At 37.5% G+C, this 24,506-nt stretch overlaps 1 protein-coding gene across 2 annotated transcripts in view; it reads left to right on the forward strand.

Annotated features, from left to right (window-relative positions):
• The window catches only part of INSIG2 (insulin induced gene 2), a 26,686-nt gene extending 9,960 nt beyond the window's left edge, over nucleotides 1-16,726 (forward strand). Inside the window, exons 2-6 of one of the 2 annotated variants that reach the window (XM_006868720.1) lie at nucleotides 5,128-5,496; nucleotides 10,334-10,458; nucleotides 14,526-14,692; nucleotides 14,877-14,976; nucleotides 16,462-16,726. In XM_006868720.1, coding sequence (XP_006868782.1) covers nucleotides 5,253-5,496; nucleotides 10,334-10,458; nucleotides 14,526-14,692; nucleotides 14,877-14,976; nucleotides 16,462-16,503 — 678 coding nt within the window. In that variant the 5' untranslated portion in view covers nucleotides 5,128-5,252 and the 3' untranslated portion in view covers nucleotides 16,504-16,726. The remainder of the gene's footprint in view (nucleotides 1-5,127; nucleotides 5,497-10,333; nucleotides 10,459-14,525; nucleotides 14,693-14,876; nucleotides 14,977-16,461) is intronic. The other variant, XM_006868721.1, reaches the window with a different exon arrangement.
• The last annotated feature ends 7,780 nt before the right edge of the window (nucleotides 16,727-24,506 follow it).

Genomic DNA, 24,506 nt, shown 5'->3' on the forward strand with positions numbered 1-24,506 from the left:
ACAACGTATTGCATTAGGCAAATCTGCTGCACAAGACCTTTTTAAAGTATTGAAGAGCAAAGATGTCAGCTTGAGGACTAAGGTGCGCCTGACTTGAGCCATGGTATTTTCAGTAACTTCATATGCATACGAAAGCTGGACAGTGAATAAGGATGACCATAGAAGAATTGATTATATGAATTATGGTGTTGGAGGAGAATATTGAAAGTGCCATGGGCTGCCAAAAGAACCAATAGGTTCATTTTGGAAGAAGTACAGCCAGAGTGCTCCTTGGAGGCCAAGATGGCCAAACTTCGTCTCTCATACTTCGGACATATTGTCAAGAGGGATCAGTCGCTGGAGAAAGATATCATGTTTGGTAAGGTGGAGGGTCAGAGAAAATGAGGAAGACTCCGGACGAGATGGATTGGCCAAGTGGTAGCATCAATGGACTTAAGCTTGGCAACAGTAGTGAGGTTGGCCCAGGATCAGTCAGTGTTTCATTCTGCTGTGCATAAGGTCGCTATGAGTTGTTACTGACTCAATGGCACCTAACTGCAACAACAATTATTGGACAGTTGTCTATTTGTTTAATTCTATTAGAGTTTGATTTATGTCTTTTGAACCTCTGTCATTGGGAGCACAGATTTATATTGGAGGAAGAATGAATACACAAAGAAAAACAATGAAAGGAAATAACCAGGCTGGACGCCAGACCTGTTGTTGTTGTTGTTAAGTGCCAATGAGTCAGTTCAGACCCAGAGTGACCCTGTATAGAGTTTTCAAGGAGCGGCTGGTGAGCTTGAACCTCTGACATTTCAGTTCAAACCAACTTTGCAGTCTAGCATATTAACCCACAGCACCACATCAGGACTCCAGATGCCAAACCTATAGAGGACAAATTCTGCTAGCCAAAGGACCTTACATGGTAGGTGGGCAAGGTATGAGATGGTAATACTCCCAGACCTAGATGGAGTTTTTCTATTTTGGGTACCTAGTCCAGAAGTACTTTGTGCAGATTCAAAAGTAACTGGAGGAGCAGGATATTTTCATCCTAGAGGGCAGCTGAGGGCAAGAGATCCTGGTAGTCCAGCGCCGGCGTGAAACAACTCTGTAGGTCTTGAGCAGGCTACACCTGAGTCCAGGTGCTGGGGTTGGTGCAGATAGCTCCCCACTCACTTTGATGGGGCACACAACTGCACTGATCACCCAGTGGGAGAGAAGGGGAGCTTCACTGGTCATCAGGGGAGTGTGGGGAACAATAACAACAAAATCCCACCTTTATCTCGGTGAGTCAGCGTTATGTTTCTATGATACCTATACGCTGTTTTGTCTTGAAGCTGCTCATAAAAGCTTAAGATGGCCATGCCATGTCTGGTTAGCTGACATAGGTCACCAGTCTGGCCCTAACTATTCAGCTATCTCTCTACTAAATATTCAGTCCACGTTTCTATCCCTTCTTCTGCAGCTCAGAGTCCCAGGACTATCATCTGCATGTTCTTCATTTGGTTTTCCATGTCTGTGTTGGAGAGGGTTTGTGTAACATTACTCTCTAATCCACCATTTTGCCACTTACCCTGAGATATTATCTTAAAATATATTTTTATACCAGAAACTTCTTCCCTGATCAGCGAATTATTTCTTGAATAACTTTAATTTTTCAAGTATTTTTACTGCATGCTGTTGAGTCGGTTCTGACTCATAGTAACCTTACATTGTTGGTATTTCTGAGGATATAAATCTTTACAGGAGAAGAATGCTTTATCTTCTCCGACAGAGCAGCTAGTGGATTCGAGCTACTGACCTTTTAGTTCGCAACCCTATAGATAACCCACTACACCACCAGGGCACCTTTCCTTTTCAAGTATAGAATTTTTTTTTAATTTTGGAGAATCAAATTTATCATTGATATAAGAGCATTATTATTTAATAGCATATAGGTATCTTTTGTTTTAAGAAAATCTACAAATATATACATTTCTTTTCTGGCTACTGTGGTGCTAGGCACCCTGAGCTCCAAAGTCACTTGTGATTCCCTCTGTGAGGTGGTGCGGGAAGCTGTGCCTGGGAAGTTTTTGGAAGAAGTGGAGTTGCCAGTCAGTTTGAAGGACAGATGCTTCTCGGGCACCATCAGGTTTAAGTCCACCCTGCTCCCAAGTTCTTGGAGAAGCAAAGGCTGTGGATATCCCTCACATGGACAGCCAGGCGCTCAAGAAACTCAAAAAGAATAAGAAGCTGACCAAAAGTATGATGCCTTTTTGGCCTGTGAATCCCTTGATCAAGCAAATCCCACGGATCCTGGAAATAGGCCTAAGTAAGGCTGGTAAATTCCCTTCCCTGCTTACCCACAATGAGATAATGGTGGGTAAAGTAAGGAGCTATGGTAACATAGTGCTTACGAATTGGGCTGCTAACCTCAAGGTCAGCAGTTTGAAATTACTAGCTGTTCCGCAGGAGAAAGATGAGGCTTTCTGCTCTTGTAAAGATTTACAGCCTCAGAAACCCTACGCAGTGTTGCTATGAGTTGAAACCGACTCCACAGCATACCACAACCACCACCCATATATTTGTTAGAAGTCCTGGTGTGTCACTTGCAGGTAATGCACTGGACCATTGGGTTGGTTTGAACCACAAGGTCAGCTGCTCAAATTCACCAGCTGCTCCTCGGAAACCCTATACATGGTTGCTATGAGTCAGAGCCAATTCAATGACACATTACAACAACAATAACAACATAATTTTGTATGTACAAATTTTGTGCTATTGTATCGTTGCCTGACTAACAACTTAAAAATACATTATAGTGGATATAGTTTTCCAATGTCTGTTCATCTTTTCAATAACAATCCTCTGAGTAGACCCATGCACTTAAAAAAGCTAATCTGGGGAGTTAGGGTGGAGTAAGGGTCAATGTATAGAGGAAAGAAGGTGAATATTTGAATCAGTCAAACTTGAGGTAGAATTTTAATTCCAAAGCTGCCTGCCATGTGACCATGAGGTAAGTATTATTATGATCATTTTATAGATGAAAACACTAAGTCAAAAAGATATAGTAACTACTATTGTTGTTGTTGTTAAGTGTCTTTCAGTCTGTTCTGACTCATAGTGACCCCACATAGGGTTTCCGAAACTTTTAAAATGTTTGTGGGAGCAGAAAGCCTCATCTTTTTCTTGCTGACCAGCTGGCAGACTCGAACCATGGACCTTGTGGTACGCAGTCTAATGGTTATCATATGGCGCCTCCGCTGCGTCCGTGAGTGTTGATGGTTGATCCAAGCAAAATGAAGTCTTGGACAATTTCAGTCTTTTCTCCATTTATCCTGATGCTATTTATTGGTCCAGTGATGAGGATTTTTGTTTTCTTTATATCGAGGTGCAACCCATACTGAAGGCTGAGTTCTTTGATCTTCATCAATAAGTATCTTAAGTCCTCTTGACTTTCGGCAAGTAAGGTTGTATTATCTGCATGTTGCAAGCTGTTAATGAGTCTTCCTCCAATCCTGATGCCAAATTCTTCATATAATCCACCTTCTCGGATTATTTGCTCAGCATACTGATGAAAGAATCAGTGTAATATATGCTAATTTCTCATATTCTCTAACCTGCAGAACTGTCTGTAGGATTGTGAGCTCTTGCTTGGATAAGGGACTTCCCTTTTAGTGTGTTGCACAGAGCTTTGGGTGTGGCAGGGATCAGGAAAAAAGTCAGTTGTGTGACTCATAAAAGTGGGAGGCTCTGAAATTTGCTAGTACTTACAAATATTCTTATTTGTTTTTATACTGATTATTTCTCATTTGAACCTCCTAGTTTCACATAGTTGCTATTCCATTTATTTGTAAAGTAATGTAAAACTTGGAAACTCAAAGGAAAGTTATTGTACATGCTGATAAAATTCTAGATTTGACTTCTAAAACTCTTGTTTAACCCAGTAAATCACCAAATCCACTGCTATCAGCTAACACAATACAGTTAGAACAAGTGTGAATATGTGGAGCTCTCTTTACTGACTAGGTAGGTTTTTTTTTTTTTTTTAAGTTTTTATTGGGACTTGAGTTGGGTAGATACTTTTGTGTATATATAGGTACACTGGAAGATGATAATGAATAACACCTACATAAAAAGTTTATAATTCATAAATAAGTGTAGATATAATTATAAGGTAGCTATTATGAGTCATACCAAGGTATTAAATAAACTACTTCGGGATTCAAAGGATAGATCAGCTATGTGCTGACTTAAAAAGAAGATCAAGATCTGTCTTGGAAGATGTACAGCCAGGATGTTCCTTGGAGGTGAGAATGGCAAGACCTGGTCTCATATAATTTGGACATGTTATCAGGATGAACCAGTCACTGTCAGAGAACATCATGCTTGGTAAAGTTGTTGTTGATGTTAAGTGCTGATGAGTCAGTACGAGGGTCAGCAAAAAGTGGAAGACCCTCAATGAGATGGATTGACGTAGTGGCCCCAATAGTAGTAGGCTCAAATATAACACTTAGGAGGCTATCTCAGGACTGGGCAGTGTTTACTTCTGTTGTACTCAGGTTTGAGTCAGAGCATCTCAGTGGCACCTAATAAGAACAATGTTGTTGTCATTAAGTGTAGGCTAGTGGCTGGCTGGTAGTCTGTTTTGTGCTTATAGATTCACATAGATAAGCATTAAACATTAAACCTGCCATTGTGCTCTTCTGTTGGGGTGTCTTCATGAGCAAATCACACTTTATTGTGAAAAATACATTTTCCATCTTAAACTTGATGTTTTGTCAAGTATAAAATACTTGATTGTGACTGGTGTAGGGGGAGCTTTAGGTAGGAGAAGCAGACACGAGTCGAACGTCCATAGTCTAGTAGAAGACTGGTTTTCTCTGAGGTGTGGCAAGCTGGTATTACTGTTATTCTGTCTTTAAGACTCTTAGGGCACCTATTCTGTCATAGTGGATGCAAGTGTGTAGCACTTAATTTTTATTACAGAATGCATATAAAAATCCTTTTTAAGCCTTATCTTATTCAGTAAATATATAATTTAAATAAATGAGTATATCGACTTGTTTTTTATGTGCCTTTCAAATGAATTAATAGTGAAATCAGTACAGTTGTATAATCATATATTTAGATACACATTGATTTCTTTTTTCTTATCTCTTGCAGGAGTTCTGGTAGGTCTACAAAATGAGGTACTTTTGAAGCATCAGTCTGCTTCAATTCACAGACAGTTGGAGTTTTTCAGCTGCAAAGCCATTTTTTTTCTGCCAAATTCCTGAACTTATGAAATCATGGTGGAAGGAAAGACAGAGTCACCTGTCCCCAAGAAGTGTGGCCCATATATCTCATCTGTCACTAGCCGGAGTGTGAATTTGATGATTCGAGGAGTGGTGCTATTTTTGATCGGAGTATTTCTTGCATTAGTATTAAATTTGCTTCAGATTCAAAGAAATGTGACCCTCTTTCCACCTGATGTGATTGCGAGCATCTTTTCTTCAGCCTGGTGGGTACCACCGTGCTGTGGCACTGCTTCAGGTATGTATGTGATATATCTGTAATGCTTGGAAGGGAAATAGTGCAAGTGAATGAGGATGGTTTCTGAGCTACAAACTTTTTTAGAGAGTTAGCTTTATTGAGGTATAATTTAAATACAAAATAATGGATCTGTTTTAAGTGAACAGTTTGGTAGTTACAGTCTTGTAACTACCACCACACCGATATAGAACATTTCCATCACTCCCCAAATATCCTCTGCCCTCCTGTAGTCTAGTTCTCACTTCCAGAACCAGACTGCTGTTGATCTACTTTCTGTCACTCTAGATTATTTCTGCCTGTTTTCCAGAGTTTAATATAAATAGAATCGTTCAGTATGGACTCTTTTGTGTCTGGTTTCTATCTGAACTGGTTAGAGACCATCCAGTTAGTTCAGACTCATAGCTACGTCAAGTATAACAGAGTGAAACCCTATCCGACCCTTTGCCACCCTCAGAATTGCTGTTAGGTTTGAGCCCATTGTTGTAGCCACTGTGTCAGTCCATCTCGTTGGACTAATTGATACCAAGCATCTTCAGTTTTCATCACTCTCCTCTCTTACCAGGAATGGTCAGTCATTCAACATCACAAAAAATAGAGAAAAGACTGAAGTTACCCCTTTTTGAACTGGATAAATCTGCTGTCTAGCCATGCAGTCACCAGTCCTGGAATGCCCTGTTGCTTGTTCTCACTTCCCACGTCTAGGTTCAAAGTCGAGGCCTTCAACCACTTGGAATTTTGAATCTTCTCACTTTCTGCCTTAATTTTGTTTAACCCTTCACTCCTACTACACGCTGTAAGAACCAGCTCCATTTCTCTAGTGCAAATCTGATAGTGTGTCTGGAGCGTAAAGGCTGTTTGTAATACCCCTCACTGCTTCCAGTTGATTCTGACTGCGATCGACCCTGTATAGAGTTTCTGAGGCTCTAAATCTTTAGGGGAGCAGAGAGCCTCCACTTTTTCCGGTGGAGCAACTGGTGGGTTTGAACTGCTAACCTTGTGGCTAGTGATCCAGTGCTTATCTACACCACCATCAGGGGGCTTAAAAAATTTTGTGGAAAAATTATGTTATATTTTAATTCCATTTTTCCATGAACTTTTTTAAGCTGCCTCATATGGCAGTTTGTTATCCTCAGAGCCTTTTGGACTTTGAAGCTCTCTTATGCCTAAAGCTTTGAGCTTCCAAATAATAGTAGACTTTTCCAGCTGTCTGATGAGAAATCCCTGTCTACACCATTCCACATAGTGAAAGTTCCTGCCTCAAGGACCAGCTCTTCTGTAAAGCGGTCCAGAGTACGAGCACCCTTCTGCCCCTCAACATATGTAAGAAGACGGTAACTTGGTGCCACTGGGCCCTGCCATTTGGACCTCTAGCACAGTATTGTGTTACATTGTTTCTGTGGTCACTTAGGGATCATGTCTTAATCGTTTCCCTTCTTAATTTCCAGCAACTACCACGAACTAGACACACATGGCGGTTTAAGTATTTGTTGAATGAAAAAATTGCCTTACCCTTTCATAGTGTTCCAAGAAAGTATATTCCACTGAGTGGGGTTTTTTGGGGTTTTTTTCCAGTTCCCTTTCCTTGCAAAACGTTTGACTAACTGTGTTATTTTTAGTGCAGCACTGCATTAAACACACAACTGTAAAAAGTGACGACTTGATACTGATGTTTTGCAGGCACGTTTTGTCTTTGGTCTTGGTAGTAACCAGTCACTGGGAAGTAATTTAAATGTATCTCAAGAAATGTGATTTTGCATCAGAGAAGCGTCTGATTAAACAGGGCTGTGTTTGCATGTGACTTTACACAACCAGGATTTTCAAGTGTCTCTTTTGAAAATAAGAATGTAGAGAAAGAGGAGAAGGAGCCCAGTTATACTTCAGCTGAGCTCTCAAATGGTGGAAACTCCTAGTGCAGTATATATTACTCTCTAACTCTGACATGCCCTTACTTAAAGGAAAAAAAGAAGACAATTAATGGCAAGTGACAAGCTTCCTCAAATTTTCCTGCTTAGTTAACAACAGAGAACCAGACATACTCAGTGGATTTGATTTTTATTGGCAGGGCCCAAGGTTGGCAGCATGGCAGCTTAAGTTCTTTTTGTTTGTTTTTGCTTTCTTTCCTCAGTTGTCTCTCACTTGCAAGCCTGACACCACATACATAAAAAATATAGTCCATTTAATTTATTTATATCTTTGCACAGGCGTCAGTATTCTCTATGTGATAACTCTTTATCTATGGTATCTGCTGTTGAGGAAAATTGAATTGGAATGCCTGATCTTAGTTGATTTTACTCAGCAACACGCTAAGCGAAAGGAGAGGAGGAAGAGCGAGGAATGACAAATGAGCTGTTAGCTTCATGACCCTTTGAGCAAAAAAAAGAGAGAGAGAGTGATAACATTCATTTCAACGGTTAGGCATGCTTATTACCTATTTAATTGTGTAGAATTTTGGAGAAATGCTGTCAATCTTATAGGATTTTAAAGTTTTTAAAAATAGGAATATTTGTGAAACTTTAAATTTTTCTAAAAAGAAAGTTAAGTAATTGATGGCGTTTGGGATTGCTGAAATCTTTTGTTGCTCTCTTGGTGTTGTATAAACTGCCTGCTCTCAAAAGGCCACTCTGGGCTTTGTGGAATGAAAACTGCAAATGCTATTGCAGCATCTCTCCTCCAGATGGAAGGGGGATCATGTAGCATTTTTTCTGATGGTTCCACTGGTCTGCTAGTCTGTGATTTGTACTATTAATTGAGTTCTGTTTTTCCCTGAAGATTGAATGCATTGCTTGTGAGCCAATACCAGGTCAAGGCGGGGCTTCTGACACTTTGGTGCTTAGATTTTGGTACAGTAATTTTATGGTGCATATAGGTGGCATTCGGCATTTTAAACATACTTTTCAATTGATATGACAGTTGCATTTTTATTATCAGAATGGCAATATAATAATTATCTTTAGGAAGATTAGCAAATGAAAGCTACCTAGCTATATCCTATTAAATATAATCTGTGGAAGTATATTTTCCCTATAACATGTTGAAAAGTGTTTTAGTTCATTAAATAGTCATTTTAAATGACTGACTTAGCATTTAAAATTGTTGAGGGTTTTTGTTAAGAATTGGATGAGAATATTTTGAGTATCACCCATATAAATGTATATGTTACTTATAATTAATTCCACAATTAGCATTCAAAATTAAGAAATGTATTAAGATAATTTTTTTAACAGTGAATTTAAATTTTAACCCAAAATTTTATAATTTTTAGAGTGTGCTTTCTTTGTATTTTTCTATGTGCAGAAAAGTCTTCCATGTAGATTTCTGTTGTGAGTTTTCCTGCTTTGATAATGTGGCATGCAGACATATTAGAGGGCCAGGCTGGAAGTGAGGTAGGCCTCAGGACAAGGTACTAGACCCAAAGCATTAGAGAATGAGAAGAGAAGCTGGGGGAGCAAAGCTACTCTGCAAAATGGGAAAGCTAATTATGTGTATAAGGCACTTGTACGTGTATATGCTTCTAGATTTTTCTTAGATTTGTGGCATTTAATAGTGTGGTTATGGTTATTTAGTTTAAAAAGAATATTGCTTAACTGTTCATTGGTATGATGAAAAGTAGCATGAGCCATCTTAAGCCAGTCTGCTAATTTGTGACTCATACATTTAAGTAGCATTTTGCCTATTATAATTTAGAATATTTTGTAATAGTTTACAATGCTTTCTTCAGTAGTGTTAACCATATCTATGAGGGGCTTTAAAAAGTTTGTGGAAAAATGGAGTTGAAAGATAATAGAATTTTCCCATTAACTTTTTGAAGTACCCTCGTTTAAAGGTAAGTCAAAAAGTACCACTACAAAATCATAACATGTTTATTAAACAAAAATATTAAAATGTGAAGCTATTGTATCTTGACACATCCTTCATCTAAGGTTACTTAAGGCATTATGTCTATCTCTCTAACTCTTTCCCAGAGAATTCGGCTCTCTTTGATTTATAACATGTCAAAAAGGCAGTTTGGCATCCTTGAGGCACTGAAATTGTGTTCCTTTTACATGTTCTTTGAGTTTGGGGAATTAAAAGAAGTTTGAAGCGGCAAGATCAGGCCTGTTGAGTGGATGGGATAAGTTTCCCAACGAAATTCTCATAGGACAGCCCTTGGTACCCTTAAAGAATGAGTTAGGTGCATTGTCGTGATGGAAAAAAAAAAAATTCTCCACGCAACTTTCCTGTCCTTTTTCTCACCAATGTATCTTTCAATTTTTGTAAAACTTGTACCTGATAAGCTCCTAAAATTATCCTGAGTCCTTTGAGAACGTCTATCAAGACCACCATTTTGGAGTCCCCAGAAATTACTTGCCATAACCTAATCTGAGCTTTCTGCCTTGAATTTAACGGCCCCAGTTGATCACCTTGGAAGCCACTGTTCTGACTGAACCATTTTTTTGAAGGCATCTTAAGGAGACTAAGACAAGTGTATTACTGAGAGAGAGCGCATCTCTGCGGCCATCCACTGATTGCAGAGACTTGTTGAAACATGTTTTGTTTGGAATAAACTCGTGCTTGTATGAACTGGAACCCTAGTAGCAATACTTTTTGACATGTCCTTGTGTGTGTGTGTGTTTATATATCCATACATATATGTATATTATATATTTGATATATATTTATATGTATTACATTTTAATAGTTTGGAAGGTAAGTGTAAGAACATCAGTTTTCATGTTAAGTAACTTGTAGAGCTTTTTAATAAAGAATATTTAAAAGCATATGTATTAACTCTTTTAGCTTAAGTGTTGTTGCCAGTACAACATTGGAGATGACTTAATTGTTTTTCTTCTTTCCACAGCTGTGATTGGGTTATTATACCCCTGCATTGACAGGCATCTGGGGGAGCCACATAAATTTAAAAGAGAGTGGTCCAGTGTAATGCGATGTGTAGCTGTCTTTGTTGGTATAAATCATGCCAGTGCTGTATCCTTTTTCTCTGCAATGAGATGCATAACAGCAAAGCAGCTCCCAACCAGCTGAAGGTGCAGCAGCCCCCTGCAACTTCCCTACTGTCAAATTGTGATCTGCCCACTTAGTCATAAAAAGCACGTGAATGGTATTGTTGGAACTCTACGGAAGTAGCTATGCAAGTATAATTGGAAGTACTATAGAGCCTTTCATATAAGTCCCTATTTTTGGACACTACTTAGAATTTTGCACATTTTAAAAATGTACATGATTGCCTTAAACTAGGTTACTTAATTGCTTCCACTATAGTTAAGTCAATTCTAACATTGAAACAAGTGTCTTTTCAAAGGATTTTTTTGCCCCTCTTGCTTAATTGGAGAGTTGTCAATAGATGGCTTCAGGTGCTGGGCTTTTTGTTCTTGTTTTTGGTTTTTGAATTTAAAGAAGTTACATATATATATTTGGAGTCCTGGTGTGGCGCTGTGGGCTAATGCATCAGTCAGACTGCAGAGTTGTTTGAACTGCAAGGTCAGTGGTTCAAGCTCATCAGCTGCTCCTTGGAAACCCTATACAGGGTCGCTATGGGTTAGAATCGACGGCACTTCACAACAACAATATATATATATATATATTTAAAAGGTAGATTGTCATTTGTTGCTTTTAATATATACCAATAAATCACGTAAGTGTTCTTAAAGGCATAAGGAGAAATATCAAATTTAGAAATACCCTTTGCCAAAAAGAACATTGTTTGCCACCCTTCCCCATTTTATTTGGTAATGAATGAATATTTTTATAGTCTTTTTGCTTGAAGGATAAGGTAATCCCGATTTCCTTTCTCATTTCTACCTTCGGATGGTGGTGGGGAATTCCCTAGAAAACAGGGTTAATCCTCATCAGATTTTGATTGTTCATCCTGCCTAACTCTCCCAGCCTTTGTAGAAGCACATCCTGGAAGTGCTATCAGACTTCTCTTTTCTAGAAGATATGGTTTAGCGAGTGGAGGTGACAGGACTCTTTGGTACTGGGAAGAGCAGGGAGTGTAACTCAGTTTGCTCTTACAGCTGTGCTGGTCTGAGGGCTGGCAGAGTGAGCTAGAGAGAAAGGGTGTGTCTGGTGGCAAGTAGATGCCTGTGCCTTTTCAGGCAAGGGTGAGGCATTTTGGAGAAGAAGAGAACAAACTCTACAGAGACTGGCAGCGTCCTACGTTCTGAACTCATGTCTGCTTTCTGGACCCCAGCTGTGCTGACTTTTGGAAGTTTGTGAATTTGGAAATCCCTCAGTGGCTATTACTGGTTTGGTTTTCCAGTTTAGAGTTACTATTTTAATAAAATAATCTCCTGAAATGTTTATTTTGGTGAAATATTTGAGATTTTTGATGTTCTATATATATTTTAAAAATTAGTGATTTGGAGGGCTTAAAAAGATAGAATCATAGAAATTTTATGTAGAAGAGAATTTAGAAATAATCTCATTCAGCATTTTCCTTGTAAAGATAATGAAAAACTGGAGAAATCAGGTAATTTACTAAGACACTTATAACTGCACAGTGATGGTGGAGCTGACATGGAACCTAGAGATCCTTATTTGAGTCTAGAAACATCATTTTCCAACCCCAGGGTCCCTGTCAAGTGTGTGAATTCTTTTCTGTCGGGGAATTAGAACTTTCTATCTCAAATATTTCAGCTATGATTTTTGTTTTCAGTAGAAACAGTGAAATGTTCTTTTTTCAGAATTTAAAAAACTACATATTTCTAATTTAAAGTTTTTGTTTTGGTTACTCTTTTCATTCTTTCTCAATAATATGCTTACATATGTCAATCTTAGCTACCCTGGCCTTTAGCAAAATCAAAACCTTCACAAAATGTATAACATCTGCTTTTAATATTAGTTTACTTAGATTTTAGTAAAATCACATCGTACTACCTAAGAGTGATGTATTTTACCTGTTTCCCTTGAAAGCCTGCTTATTTTGCTTAGACACTTAATGAATTTAATGTAGTTAGCAAAACTGAAACCTAGTTGGTATCAGTTTTACTCTTTATAGGAATATTTATTGAATAGTGAAATATTGAGCTCATAATCTTTTCTTTGGTGTTTCAGAGATAATGCTAGCCAAAGAATAAATAAGAAAAGCCTTTCCTTAAAGCATAGTCATTAGGCTTTTTGATAATTTAAGCCTCAACAAGAAATGCCCTTTGAGGGAGTGGCCACAGCAGCTCTCAGGTACTGAGTATAAGCAAGCTGGCATCTAGGATGCTGGCTGGTGTGGCTGGGGCTGAGGGGATGGTGGAAAAGAACGGTATTTTAGGAAGTGGGATATGACTTGATATACATTTCATATACTTTATATACATATAAATGTATTTAAAGTATACAAATGTATACTTATTTGTAGTGGTTACAAATCAGGCCGTTAACCTCAACGTCGACAGTTTGAAACTACCAGCTGTTCTGCGGGAGAAAGATGAGGCATTCTGCTCCCATAAAGATTTGCAGCCTCAGAAACCCCGTGCAGGGTCACTATGAGTCAGAACCAACTCCACGGTACTTAACAACAACAACTCTTTTCTCTGAGGTTTCAGAGTGGCCAGTTTGGCAAAATACCTAGTAGCCCCTAGAGAACTGGTTATAACTGAAGAGCCAAGATGTGGCCTTTGGGACAAAGAAAATGCCCTTTTAATGACATTTGGAATTAATTCCTTTAATGTAATTCTCTAGCAAAGAAATAAGAAAATTGAATTTATAAAGCTTCATTTTTACCTAGAGATTTTGGAGTAGAAAAGAGCCATACATTTGTGAATAGATGCTTAAGTAAGTGACGGAAATAAAATATCATTTGAGCAAACTGTCATATACCAGAAAATCTCAGGCACCAAAATAGCTTGGCAGGTTGCAAGATAATGTTCACTTCAAGGCTTTATCCTCAACAAATTAAAACTAGAACAGTTGACATAATAGAAAGGGATACTGTGTCCTTGCTACTCTTGTTTCTGAACCGCATTATTGTAAAATGTGTCTGTCAGTAAATCATATAGAGAATGTGGTATCCTGTTAAATAGCTGTCAACTCTTCTATTTTCAAGTTCCTGTATGATTCTCAAGTATTCTAAACCTGTGTGAGAAGGAATATTGGCTACTTCTTTAAGCAAAAGTGTGTGCCTTTAGTGAATAGTGAAATATTGAGTATTTCACTATTAGCAGTATTTGTGTTCTGAGACTATTCTAGCTGTCTGTGTTTTTAGCAAATAAAGCATTTCTTAAGTAATGGGCCTGATCTTATAGTTAGGATTGTATACAGATTATAGTATTTTTGGAAGACCTACAGGTCCATACTAATGAAGAATCATGCTCTGTGTATTTTCAGTAAATACTAGAAACGATTAGGAACCCTGGTGGCATAGTGTTACATGTTGAGTTGCAAACCTCAGGTCAGCAGTTCGACTCCACCAAACACTCAGCAGGAGAACTATGACTGGTTTGCTCCCATAAAGGCCTGAGAAACCTTATGTAGGGTCGCTGTCAGTGGGAAAGGACTTGAAGACACTTAGCAACAACAATCTTTTATATTGTATTAAAAGACCGAAGGTCCTCTATGTTGTTGTTATGTGCCGTGGAGTTGGTTCCGACTCATAGAGACCCTGTACACAGTTTCCAAGGTTGTAAATCTTTATGGGAGCAGAAAGCCTCATCTTTCTCCCGTGGAACAGCTGGTAGTTTTGAACTGCTGACCCTGAGGTTCACAGCCCAATTCATAACCACTACGCTACCAGAGCTCCTTGAAGGCCCTCTGTAATAAGCCCTTAATTCCCTTCTCAGTAGTAGTAATTGTTGTTGTTGTTACGTACCGTTGAGTCGGCTCCAACTCATAGCGACCCTGTTTAGGGTTTCCAAGGAGCGGCTGGTGAGGGGTGAACCTCCAACCTTGCAGTTCAAACTGACCTTGCAGTCCAGCACATTAACCCACAGTGTCATACCAGGACTCCAAAATAAAGCCTACAGCACCTGGCATTTATATAGGCAAAAATGACAAGTTTTTATTTGGATATCAACTTTATGATGACTCTTTAACACTGATCTCAGAAAGTGGACTTTGATAACAACATACAGTTGTCTCTCACACTGGCTGCATTATCCATTGGACTGTGGTGGACATTCGATAGATCGAGAAGTGGTTTTGGCCTTGGAGTAGGAATCGCTTTTTTGGCAACCTTGGTCACTCAACTTCTAGTCTATAACGGTGTTTATCAGTAAGTATTGCTCTTTTTGGTGTTTGCTAACTAGTTAAATAAATGATAACTGGATTCAGAATTGGAAGTTTGAAATTGATTTAGCCAGTTTAATGTACAGAATTACTTATTTTCATTGTAAATGTATTAGTATATATCATGATATTTCCTTTGTGGCTTGTTAAAAATCTTTCTGTCATTCTAGATATACGTCTCCAGATTTTCTCTATGTGCGTTCTTGGTTACCTTGTATTTTTTTTGCCGGTGGCATAACAATGGGAAACATTGGTCGACAACTGGCACTGGTAAGCTGTGCTTCTGTAATCACTTTTCTGTTTTGAGTTTGCTGTATGACACATGATCTCTAAATGACATGACTTTTTTGAGAGAAAGTACTTCATGAAGACAGCTTTCTTTTGATTTCTCGTTTGTAATTTCATTGAAATAAATCATTTGGAAGAATGTAATCACAGGTATATTAAAAATTGAAGGAGTCACTGGACTGAAAAGCCAAAATGCATTATAGATGTGGTGGTATGATTTATCATCCAAACTCGGATGTTATAATTTTTGTTTCTACTCCATCTAATAGGGACACTCTTAAAAGTGAAAAGGGTATTCCTACAATAGGCATACATTAGGATTGTCTCCAGCAAATCACAGTGTTGGCTCATTTTAGTTCAATGAAAAGGACATTCATAGGTGGCAAAGATCAGGAAGTAACTTTTAGAGGCCAAAGAAGCTCGCTTGAATCAGTACTGTATCGTTTTAGCCAGGAGACACTGGTAGTTAAACATTGTAAATATTGCCTTCCCCGTGGGAAATCTGAGTTCAATTCCAGCCAATACACTTCATGCATAGCCACTCCCCATGTGCCAGTGAAGACTTGTTTGTTGCTGTGATGCTGAACACTTTTCAGTAGAGCATTCTAATGAAGACATACAAGGAAGGTTTGGTGATATACTTCCGAAAATCAGCTAATATAAACTATGTGGATCACAACAATCTAACCCAGTTGTGCATGAGGTTGCCAGGAATAGCTGGCTGACTTGACAACCACCATCATTTTAACCAGCTAAGAGAACTGAGTGCTTGCTGTTTGGGGATAACCTAGCCATCCAATTATCCAAACCAGTTGGTTTCCTTTATTTTTAATTGTGGGTCTACATTTTCATTGTTGACAGTTCAGACTCATAAACCTGTAGAGTTTCCGAGGAGCAGCTGGTGAATTTGAACCACCGACCCTATGGTTTAAACTGACTCAGCAGTCCAGTGCTTAGCCTAGAGCGCCATACCAGCAGGACTCCATACATTTTCATAGCTATGCTTTTTAAAAGACAGAGCCTTCTTGACAAGAAGCTTTTACTAATATAATTTTTTCCATTTATATCTTAAAAGTGATGTAAAAAATATATATGAATTTACTACATTAGTTCTGCCTTTGCTGATTTGACTTCATTAAGACTCAAAGAAACCCTCTTTGCTTCCTTTCTCTCCATATCGCTTTATATTCTGACATTGATGTCAGTCATAGTGCTCTCGTTTGCTTGTCACACAGAAACCTTGTCTTTCTTTAGCTCTTGGCTATGCATCTTTCACTTCTAGAATGTGAATTTTATCATTTTCCCTGTCACATTGATTATTTATAATAATAATTGCACAATACTCAGACTCTTTGAGGAGTAAAGTAGGCATGTAATAAGGAATTTATTAGTTTGATAGCCTTTTGGTTCATTTGGAAATTTCTAATCAAAATAATTCTTAATCATTTAACTTTTTAATTTTTGCAGTATGAATGTAAAGTCATCGCAGAAAAATCTCATCAGGAATGAAGAATGCAAAAAATGCATCTTTTGTACAGAGAAAAAGATGAACAGGGCATGTAAATGATACACATGCCAACAAACTTTGGACTGTAAAACTGCCAGGATGCAGTTTTCCCCTCTATTGATATATATTTCATATATATCAATAATATACCAATAGTATATGTATTACTGCAATCTGTGATTGCTTCATCTGTAAATCTGTTATAAACCTTTATGTATTTCAATTAAAGAACTGTAAAATACATGTGTACTACATTAAAAACCATGTTGATTAATAGATGAAATTTTTAAATTAATTTTTTAAAACATACCATACATTGTATCTTATTCTTGATGTGCCAAAATATTCTATTACTGTCATGCAGAGCATAAGAATGCATTGAATAATTTATAAAAGCAGGGAAATAAAACAAGAGGAAAGCCAAAAAACAAGCAAATGGGAAGCTCGTATTTTTTTCTTGCACTTGCTGTTCCTTTTCATTTTTCTAATTACAGTAGTATGAGTTATGGATCCTCTAATAGAACAATGTCAGCTTAGTTCTTATTTGAATGTTACATACAGCTTTGAGTGTTTTAATATTTGATGAAAATGAACTTCTATAAAATGTTTTCAAACATGCATTACTAGAGAGAGTCCGAAGAGGAATTTTCTGTACAGGCAAATTTTCCTGTAGGTCTATGATGACCAGGAAAGGTTATCAGCATTGAGTTGTTTTGAATCATTATTGGGAAAAACATATAGAGATTGTCTAAAACAAAGACCATTGGAGAAGTTAATTAGAATACATACATATTTAGAAGTCCAAAAGGACCTTCTGCAGAGCTACGATGTAAAGTGATATTAGCGGTCATTTGCAGAGCAGTATCCTACCGCTTCACATGGAACAAGTAAGAAATCCCAAACAGACCAAAACAAAGTTTCTAATTCTGTTGGGTTCTGTTATTGTGTGGCAGCAAATCACTTTAGCTGGGTTGAGGTCATACGATTTATTGTCAGTGAAATGCCTAGATTTACAACCTTCCATGCATTCTGAGGGATGGATGAGTACATAATTTATATATTTCTATGCCGGTGAGGGAGTAGTTCAAGTCTGTAAGAATACATTGGATGGTACTCTGCATGTGAAAGATCTTTATAACAGTTATGTGCATATCTTTCCAATGATTAGAGACATGTAAATGTGGTTTAAATGTAATTTTAGCACATACCTCCCACCCCCCCACCCCCCCAATTTTTACTTTTTAAGTTGATAACAGTTGCTTAATACACAGGGCAAATTTTTCTGAAGACTTTGGGGGATGTGGTGTGTGTGTGTGTGTTTTGGAGTGAGAGAGACTGTATGTGTATGTGTGTGTATGCATGTGCTCATCCTCTCCTAGAATGTCAAGTCGCTATTTCTAATTTTAGGTTTGAAAAACACCATTATCAGATTAAAACCCTGTATGCCAAACTTTATTTTGCTTTTATATGTTTAGGCTGAAATTGTGAAAGTCCTAAAAGGATTTCATATTGAATATATATACCCAGTCTTAAATTATAGTGGTGGAAACATACAACTATAATTTATTATTCTATCTTCCAGATAATATTACTCATTTAGAACAAATAAGTTATATTTTTAGAATCAACTTTGTAAGCACTATGAAATCTTTAATAATAAGTTTTAAGGACTATGATGTATTTACTGTGAAAATTGCTGTTAAAAGCAAAATGTATTAAATATATAATTATCATCTTGGTTAAGAGTCTCTTTTCTTCTTTGTTGTATCTCTTAGAATTTGCTACTGTGAATTGACTTAATAAAATTAACATGTATCATTGAGCTTACTAAGAAATGATGGAAGGAAACTAAGGATAGTATTGTATTAGGGAAATTAAAACGACTATCATTGGCCTTCGTAAATTATTTTTACTTTATATAGAAATAAAAAACTAGAGAATTATGGTAAAAATGTTTTGACATTCTGGTAAATGTGCAATACTTATATTTTGCAGTGATGGAAAGCTATAGTAGAGTCCTGGTGTGGCACTGTATGGTAAGCACTGGACTGCTAACTGCAAAGTTGGTAGTTCAAACCCACCAGTCAATCCTCAGAATCCCACTACAGGATTACTATGAGTTGAAACGGACTCAACAGCAGTTAACAGCTACAGCAATAATAGTATTGGCAGTGATTTTGTGTTTTATTTAACATACAAACTGGGAAGTTGACAGCTAAGACTAAATTTTACAAAAGCACAGGAAAACAATTAAAATGAGCTAGTTATTTACTGAGCCGTTTTTACTCTATTAACAACACTGGGACCTCTCGGTGGTGCATACATTTCATACATCTTGTATGTTCTAGGGGGGATTCAGACTTGGTCAGTGTCATTACCTACTTCTCTACTGCTCTCCGTTCCCTTTCCCAAATAAAGTGTAAGATGGATGTTTCAGTGATCATCTGTGATTAGTAGCATCTTAATTTGTGTCTGAAAAAGTCTATTTCATTCTTAAAGAATAATTTAGCAGGCTATAGAAATCTAGGTTCACAGTTTTATTATTTTTTTTCAACTCTTGAAGATTTTAACTTGTATTCTGTTTAAGTCTGCTATTAGTTTAATTTTCTTTCCTTCGTAGGCAGTTTTTCTTTTCACTTTGGGAGCTTTGAAATGATTTTCTCTTTATCCTCAAGGTTTTCAATTTCACTTTGATTTGTGTAGTTGCAGGTTTTTTTCTTTTTCTTGTTTGGTATCAGATGTGTACTTTCAATTTGTGAAGTTATATGTTTAATTTTGGAAATTTCTTGAAGGGGCTAAATATTGGAATCACATGGGATCTATGGGAAAAAATGCTGATGTGTGGATCCTGCCCCCCTAATCATTGCTGGGTTCTGACATACAGCCACATTGGCACTTACTGGTGTAGATATGGGAAAGGAAAGGGAGTAGGTCTGCTTGAGAGGATGTGTATAATGGTATTGGAGATGACGAGAGGCAATATTTTGGAGTAAAATCATATAACGTTTTTGACTTGGAATATGACGTGTCAAAAGTGACTTAAGTTTTCGATCTTGTTTAGTGATGTGGATATATTTCCATTAACTTAGAGAGGAATGGAGTCTTGGTGTGGCACTGTGGGATAAGCTCTCGGCCGCAAGGTCAGTTTGAACTGCAAGGTTGGTGGTTCAAAATCACTAGCCTTTCCTTAGAAACCGTATGCAGGGTTTCTATGGGTCGGAACCGACTCGAGGGCACTTAAGAACACCAGAGAGAAATGGAAGTGGGAACACGTGGCTCCATATGATAAGCACTGGACTGCAAACCACAATGTCAGTGGTTCAAGCCCACTAGGCACTTGGTGAGAGAAAGATGAGGCTTTCTGCTCCTGTGAAGATTTAAAGTCTTGGAAACCCTATACAGGGTTGTTACGAGTCATAATCAACTCAGTGGCACTTAATAACAATAACAAGAGAGTATGTTAAGAAGCAGATGAATAGGAAATCTTAGTGAATTTGCTTTGGTATTGATTAAGGTTGAGGTAGAAAGAATCTTGTGGTAAAAAAGAGTCATAAGCATTTGGATATTCAAGTCTGGGCTAAGGGGTGTCTTAAGGGAGTCAGCAGTAATAAATCTGTGAGAGTAGATGAGATCACAGACAGACAGTATGTTTTGGTGAGAGAGAAGCAGTCTGAGACATATTAGCATGTTGGCTGAGAAGCTAAGGAAAGAGGGAAACTTGTGCTCAAGAGTGGGAGGAAAGCACAAGAGAAGAGTGACGTGGATGAAACCAAAGAAGGACGTTTTGGGTAGAAGGTAGCTGGCACTGTGAAGTGTACTATGAAGGACTGATGAATTTTAGAGATGGAAAATAAGATTTCTCATAGTTTTATGTTGAAAAAAGCTTTTCTAAGATGTTACATCTAAATGTTTAAAATATTTTACCATATAAAAGAATTAATAAAATATATGTATGAAGATTGTAATCATAAACTCAGTTGTTTATTGGGGCAGCTTGGAAACTTTGAAAGTGGTGGATATGTGGACAGCATCTATGAGTAATAGGTACAGGAACTGACCAGAGATAAAGAAGGAATTGCCAGTGAGTTTTATAACCATTGAGGATGCTGTTGAGGTTGGGGATCAGGTATTTGCAGTGACCCTTAGCCCTGTGCCTGTTGTTTTCTATAAGTGACCTCAGCAGCCAAGAGTTAGACCAACTATGATAGAGTAGACTGGTTCAAGTTTGGGATTACTTGATAGGTCTGGCACAAACATTAAGAAATGATTTGAGGATCCTAATGAAACTTGAAGGCACTTAACAGCAACAACAACAGTGAAAGTTCAAGAGATTTACCTTGGAGGCTTAACAAATTAGGGAAGGAAATTCAATCCTCAGTGCCAACATGACAGTATGAGAAAGTTGTTGTTAGGCCAGCTCCGACTCATAGCAATCCCATGCACAACAGAATGAAACACTTCCTAGTCCTGCACCGTCTTTATAATTGTTAGGCTGACTCAGTTGTCACTGCCACTGTGCCAGTCCATCTCATTGGGGATCTTCCTCGTTTTTGCTGATCCTCCATTTTACCAAGCATGATGTCCTTCCCCAGAGACTGGTCCCTTCTGACAACATATTTGAAATTTGAGAGATGAAGTCTCGCCATCCTGACTTCTAAGGAACATTCTGACTACTTCTCCCAAGACACATTTGCTCTTCTGGTAGTTCATGGTACCTTTATTATTTTTCTCCCACACCATAATTCAAATGCATCAATTCTTCTACAGTCTTCCTTATTCATTGTCCAACTTTAACATGCTTATGAGGCTATTGAAAATACCAGTATCCCCTTAGTCCTCAAACTGATATCTCTGCTCTTGAACACTTTAAAGAAACCTCGTGAAGCAGATTTACCTAATGTAATACACTGTTTTGACTGCTGCCTTCAGGATTGTTGATTGTAGATCCAAGTAAGATAACACATCATTGACAATTTCAAATTCCCCCCCCCCCCCATTTATCATGATGTTACATATGGGTCCAGTTGTGAGGATTTTTGTTTCCTTTACATTGAGGTGTACCCATTCTGAAGGCTTTGGTCTTTGATCTTCATCAGTATTTTAAGTCCTCTTCACTTTCAGCAAGCAAAGTTGTATCAGCTACATACTGCAAATTGTTCATGAGTCTTCCTTCAATCCTGATGCCAAGTTCTTTTTCATATAATCCAGCATTTCAGATTTACTTAGCATACAGACTGAATAACCATTCAGTGTTCCTTTGTTCTGTTTGAACAACTGCTTCTTGGCTTAATGTAATTTTGAGCAAAATTAAGTGTTCCTGAATATATGTTAATATATGTTCCTGAATATATGTTAATATATGTTCCTGAATACAAAATTAAGTGTACTCCTGAATACAAGAAGCATATATAACAACTGCTTCTTGGTTTACGTAATTTTGAGCAAAATTAAGTGTTCCTGCAATGTTGTCCATACCTTGTTATGACCACACAGTCAAAAGTCTTTGCATGGTCAATAGAGCACAGGTAACATCTGGTTTTCTCTGCTTTCAGCCAAGATCCATCTGACGTCAGCAATGATCTCCCTCATTATATATTCTCATCTGAATCTGACTTGAACTTCTGGCTATTCCTTGTGAATGTCCTATTACAGCCATTTTAGAATTATCTTAAGGAAAATTTTCCTTGCATGTGAAATTAATGATATTGTACAATTGATTTCTACATTGTATTGGATCAACTTTCTTTGGAATGGGCACAAGTATGGATCTCTTCCAAACAGTTATCCAGGTCTTCCAAATTTATTGGCATAGATGAGTGAGTGTCTTCAGTGCTCTATGTATCAGTTTGTTGAAAGATTTCAATTTGTATCCATCGATTCCTGGAGCTTTTTTCTTTGCCAATGTCTTCAGTGCACCTTGGAGTTCTTCCTTCATTACTGTTGGCTCTTGATCTTATGCTGTCTCTTGAAATGGTTGTATAAAAACCATTTCTTTTTGGTAGCATGACTCTGTATATTCCACCATCTTTTGATACTTTCTTTATCATTCAATATTTTGCCAATAGAATGCTTAAGTATTTCAAATTGAGACTTGAATTTTTTTTCTTCATATTTTTCAGCTGAGCATATTCTTCCCCTGTGGCTTTCTAACTCTAGGTCTTTGCACATTTCTTTATAATACTTGACTTTGTCTTCTTGAGCTGCCTTTAAAATTTTCTGTTCAGCTCTTTTAATTCCTCATTTCTTCCATTTTCCTTAGTATTTCTATGTGGGAACAAGTTTCAGAGTCTCTTCTGACATCCATTTTGGTATTTTCCTTCTTTCTTGTCTTCTTAATGGCCTTTTGCTTTCTTTTTGTATGACGTTCTTGATGTCATCCATAACTTTTCTTGTCTTCAGTCATTAGTATCTAATGGATCAAATCTGTTCTTTAGATGATCTCTATATTTGGGTTGAATATATTCAAGGTCAAATTTTTACTCTCATAAACTTGTTTTAATTTTCTTGAGTTTCAGCTTGTACTAGCATTTTGAGCAATTGATGTTCTGTTCCAAAGTCTGCTCTTGGCTTGGTTTTGGCTGATGATATGGGGGATTTCTACCGTCTCTCCCCACAGAAAAAGTCTATTTAATTCCTCTGTGTGCCGTTTGGTATGGTTAATGTGTATAGTCATCTTTTATGTAGTTGAAAAAAATGTATTTGCAATGGACAAATCATTGGTCTTGTAAAATTCCGTCATGTGATCTCCAGCATTGTCCCTATCACCAAGGCCATGTTTTCCAACTTCTGATCCTTCTTCCTTGTTTCCAATCTTTGTATTCTAATCACCAGTAATTATTAATACATCTGGATTACATGTTTGATCAATTTCAGACTGAAGACGCTGGTAGAATTCTTCAATTCATCATCACTGATTTTAATGTTTGGTGTCTAAGTTTGAATAATATTGATATTAACTGGTCTTCCTTATAGACGTATGGATAGTATCCTATGACAGACAGCATTATACTTCAAGATAGTTCTTGAAATGGTCTTTTTTCTAATGAATGTGATGCCATTCCTTTTCAATTTTTCCTTTCTGGCATAGTAAACCATATGATTGTCAGATTCAAAATGGCCATTATCAGCCCATTTCTGCCCACTTATGCCTATGATAATCCATCATTATGCATTCCATTTCAGTTTTGACAATTTTCAGTAGTCCTAGATTCATACTTTATGCATTCTATATTTTAATTATTAAGGTTATTTAAAGTTGTTTCTCCCTACTTTGAGTTGAGCCCCACCAGAAAATGAAGGTCCTGAAAGCTTTACTTAATTTTCATCATCATGGTCAACTCTATTAAAGGAGGCAACTCTTCCCTAAGTCACAGTTCGAATGCCTTCCAATATGAGAAGCTCATCTTCTGGCACAATATCTGACAGTGTTATGGTACTCTTTATTATGGTTCAATATTCAGTACTTGGTTCAACATTCTTAGAGTGTTTCACTGCTATTCATAAGGTTTTCAGTGGTTAAACATTCAGTAGTAATCTGCCTCTCATTCTTTCTTGTCTTAGTCTGAAAGCTCAGCTGAAACCTGCCCACCATTGGTGTACCCTGCTGGTATTTAAATACTAGTGGCATAGCTTCCAACATTACAGCAACATGCAAGCCAACACAGTACGACAAACTGACAGATGAGTGGTGGGTTCTAGGCATTAGTAAGCTGAAATTCTAAGTATTAGTGTGCATAAATGGACTAGTAATTGGCCATTTTGAATCTGACATTCATATGGTTTATTTTGATGGGAATGACAAAATGAAAAGGAATGGTGTCACATTCATCTTCAGAAAAGAACATTGCAAGAACTATCTTGAATAGCTATCTTGAAATATAATACTCTCTGTGATATCATAATATCCATATGCCTACAATGGAGTATTGCTGTTGGCTAAAACACTTGGCTGCAAGGTCAGTTTGAACCCCAAGGCCGGCAGTTCAAACTGATCAGCTGCTTGTTG

This window comes from Chrysochloris asiatica, unplaced genomic scaffold, assembly GCF_000296735.1.
Source record: "Chrysochloris asiatica unplaced genomic scaffold, ChrAsi1.0 scaffold00123, whole genome shotgun sequence".
NCBI lineage: Eukaryota > Metazoa > Chordata > Mammalia > Afrosoricida > Chrysochloridae > Chrysochloris > Chrysochloris asiatica.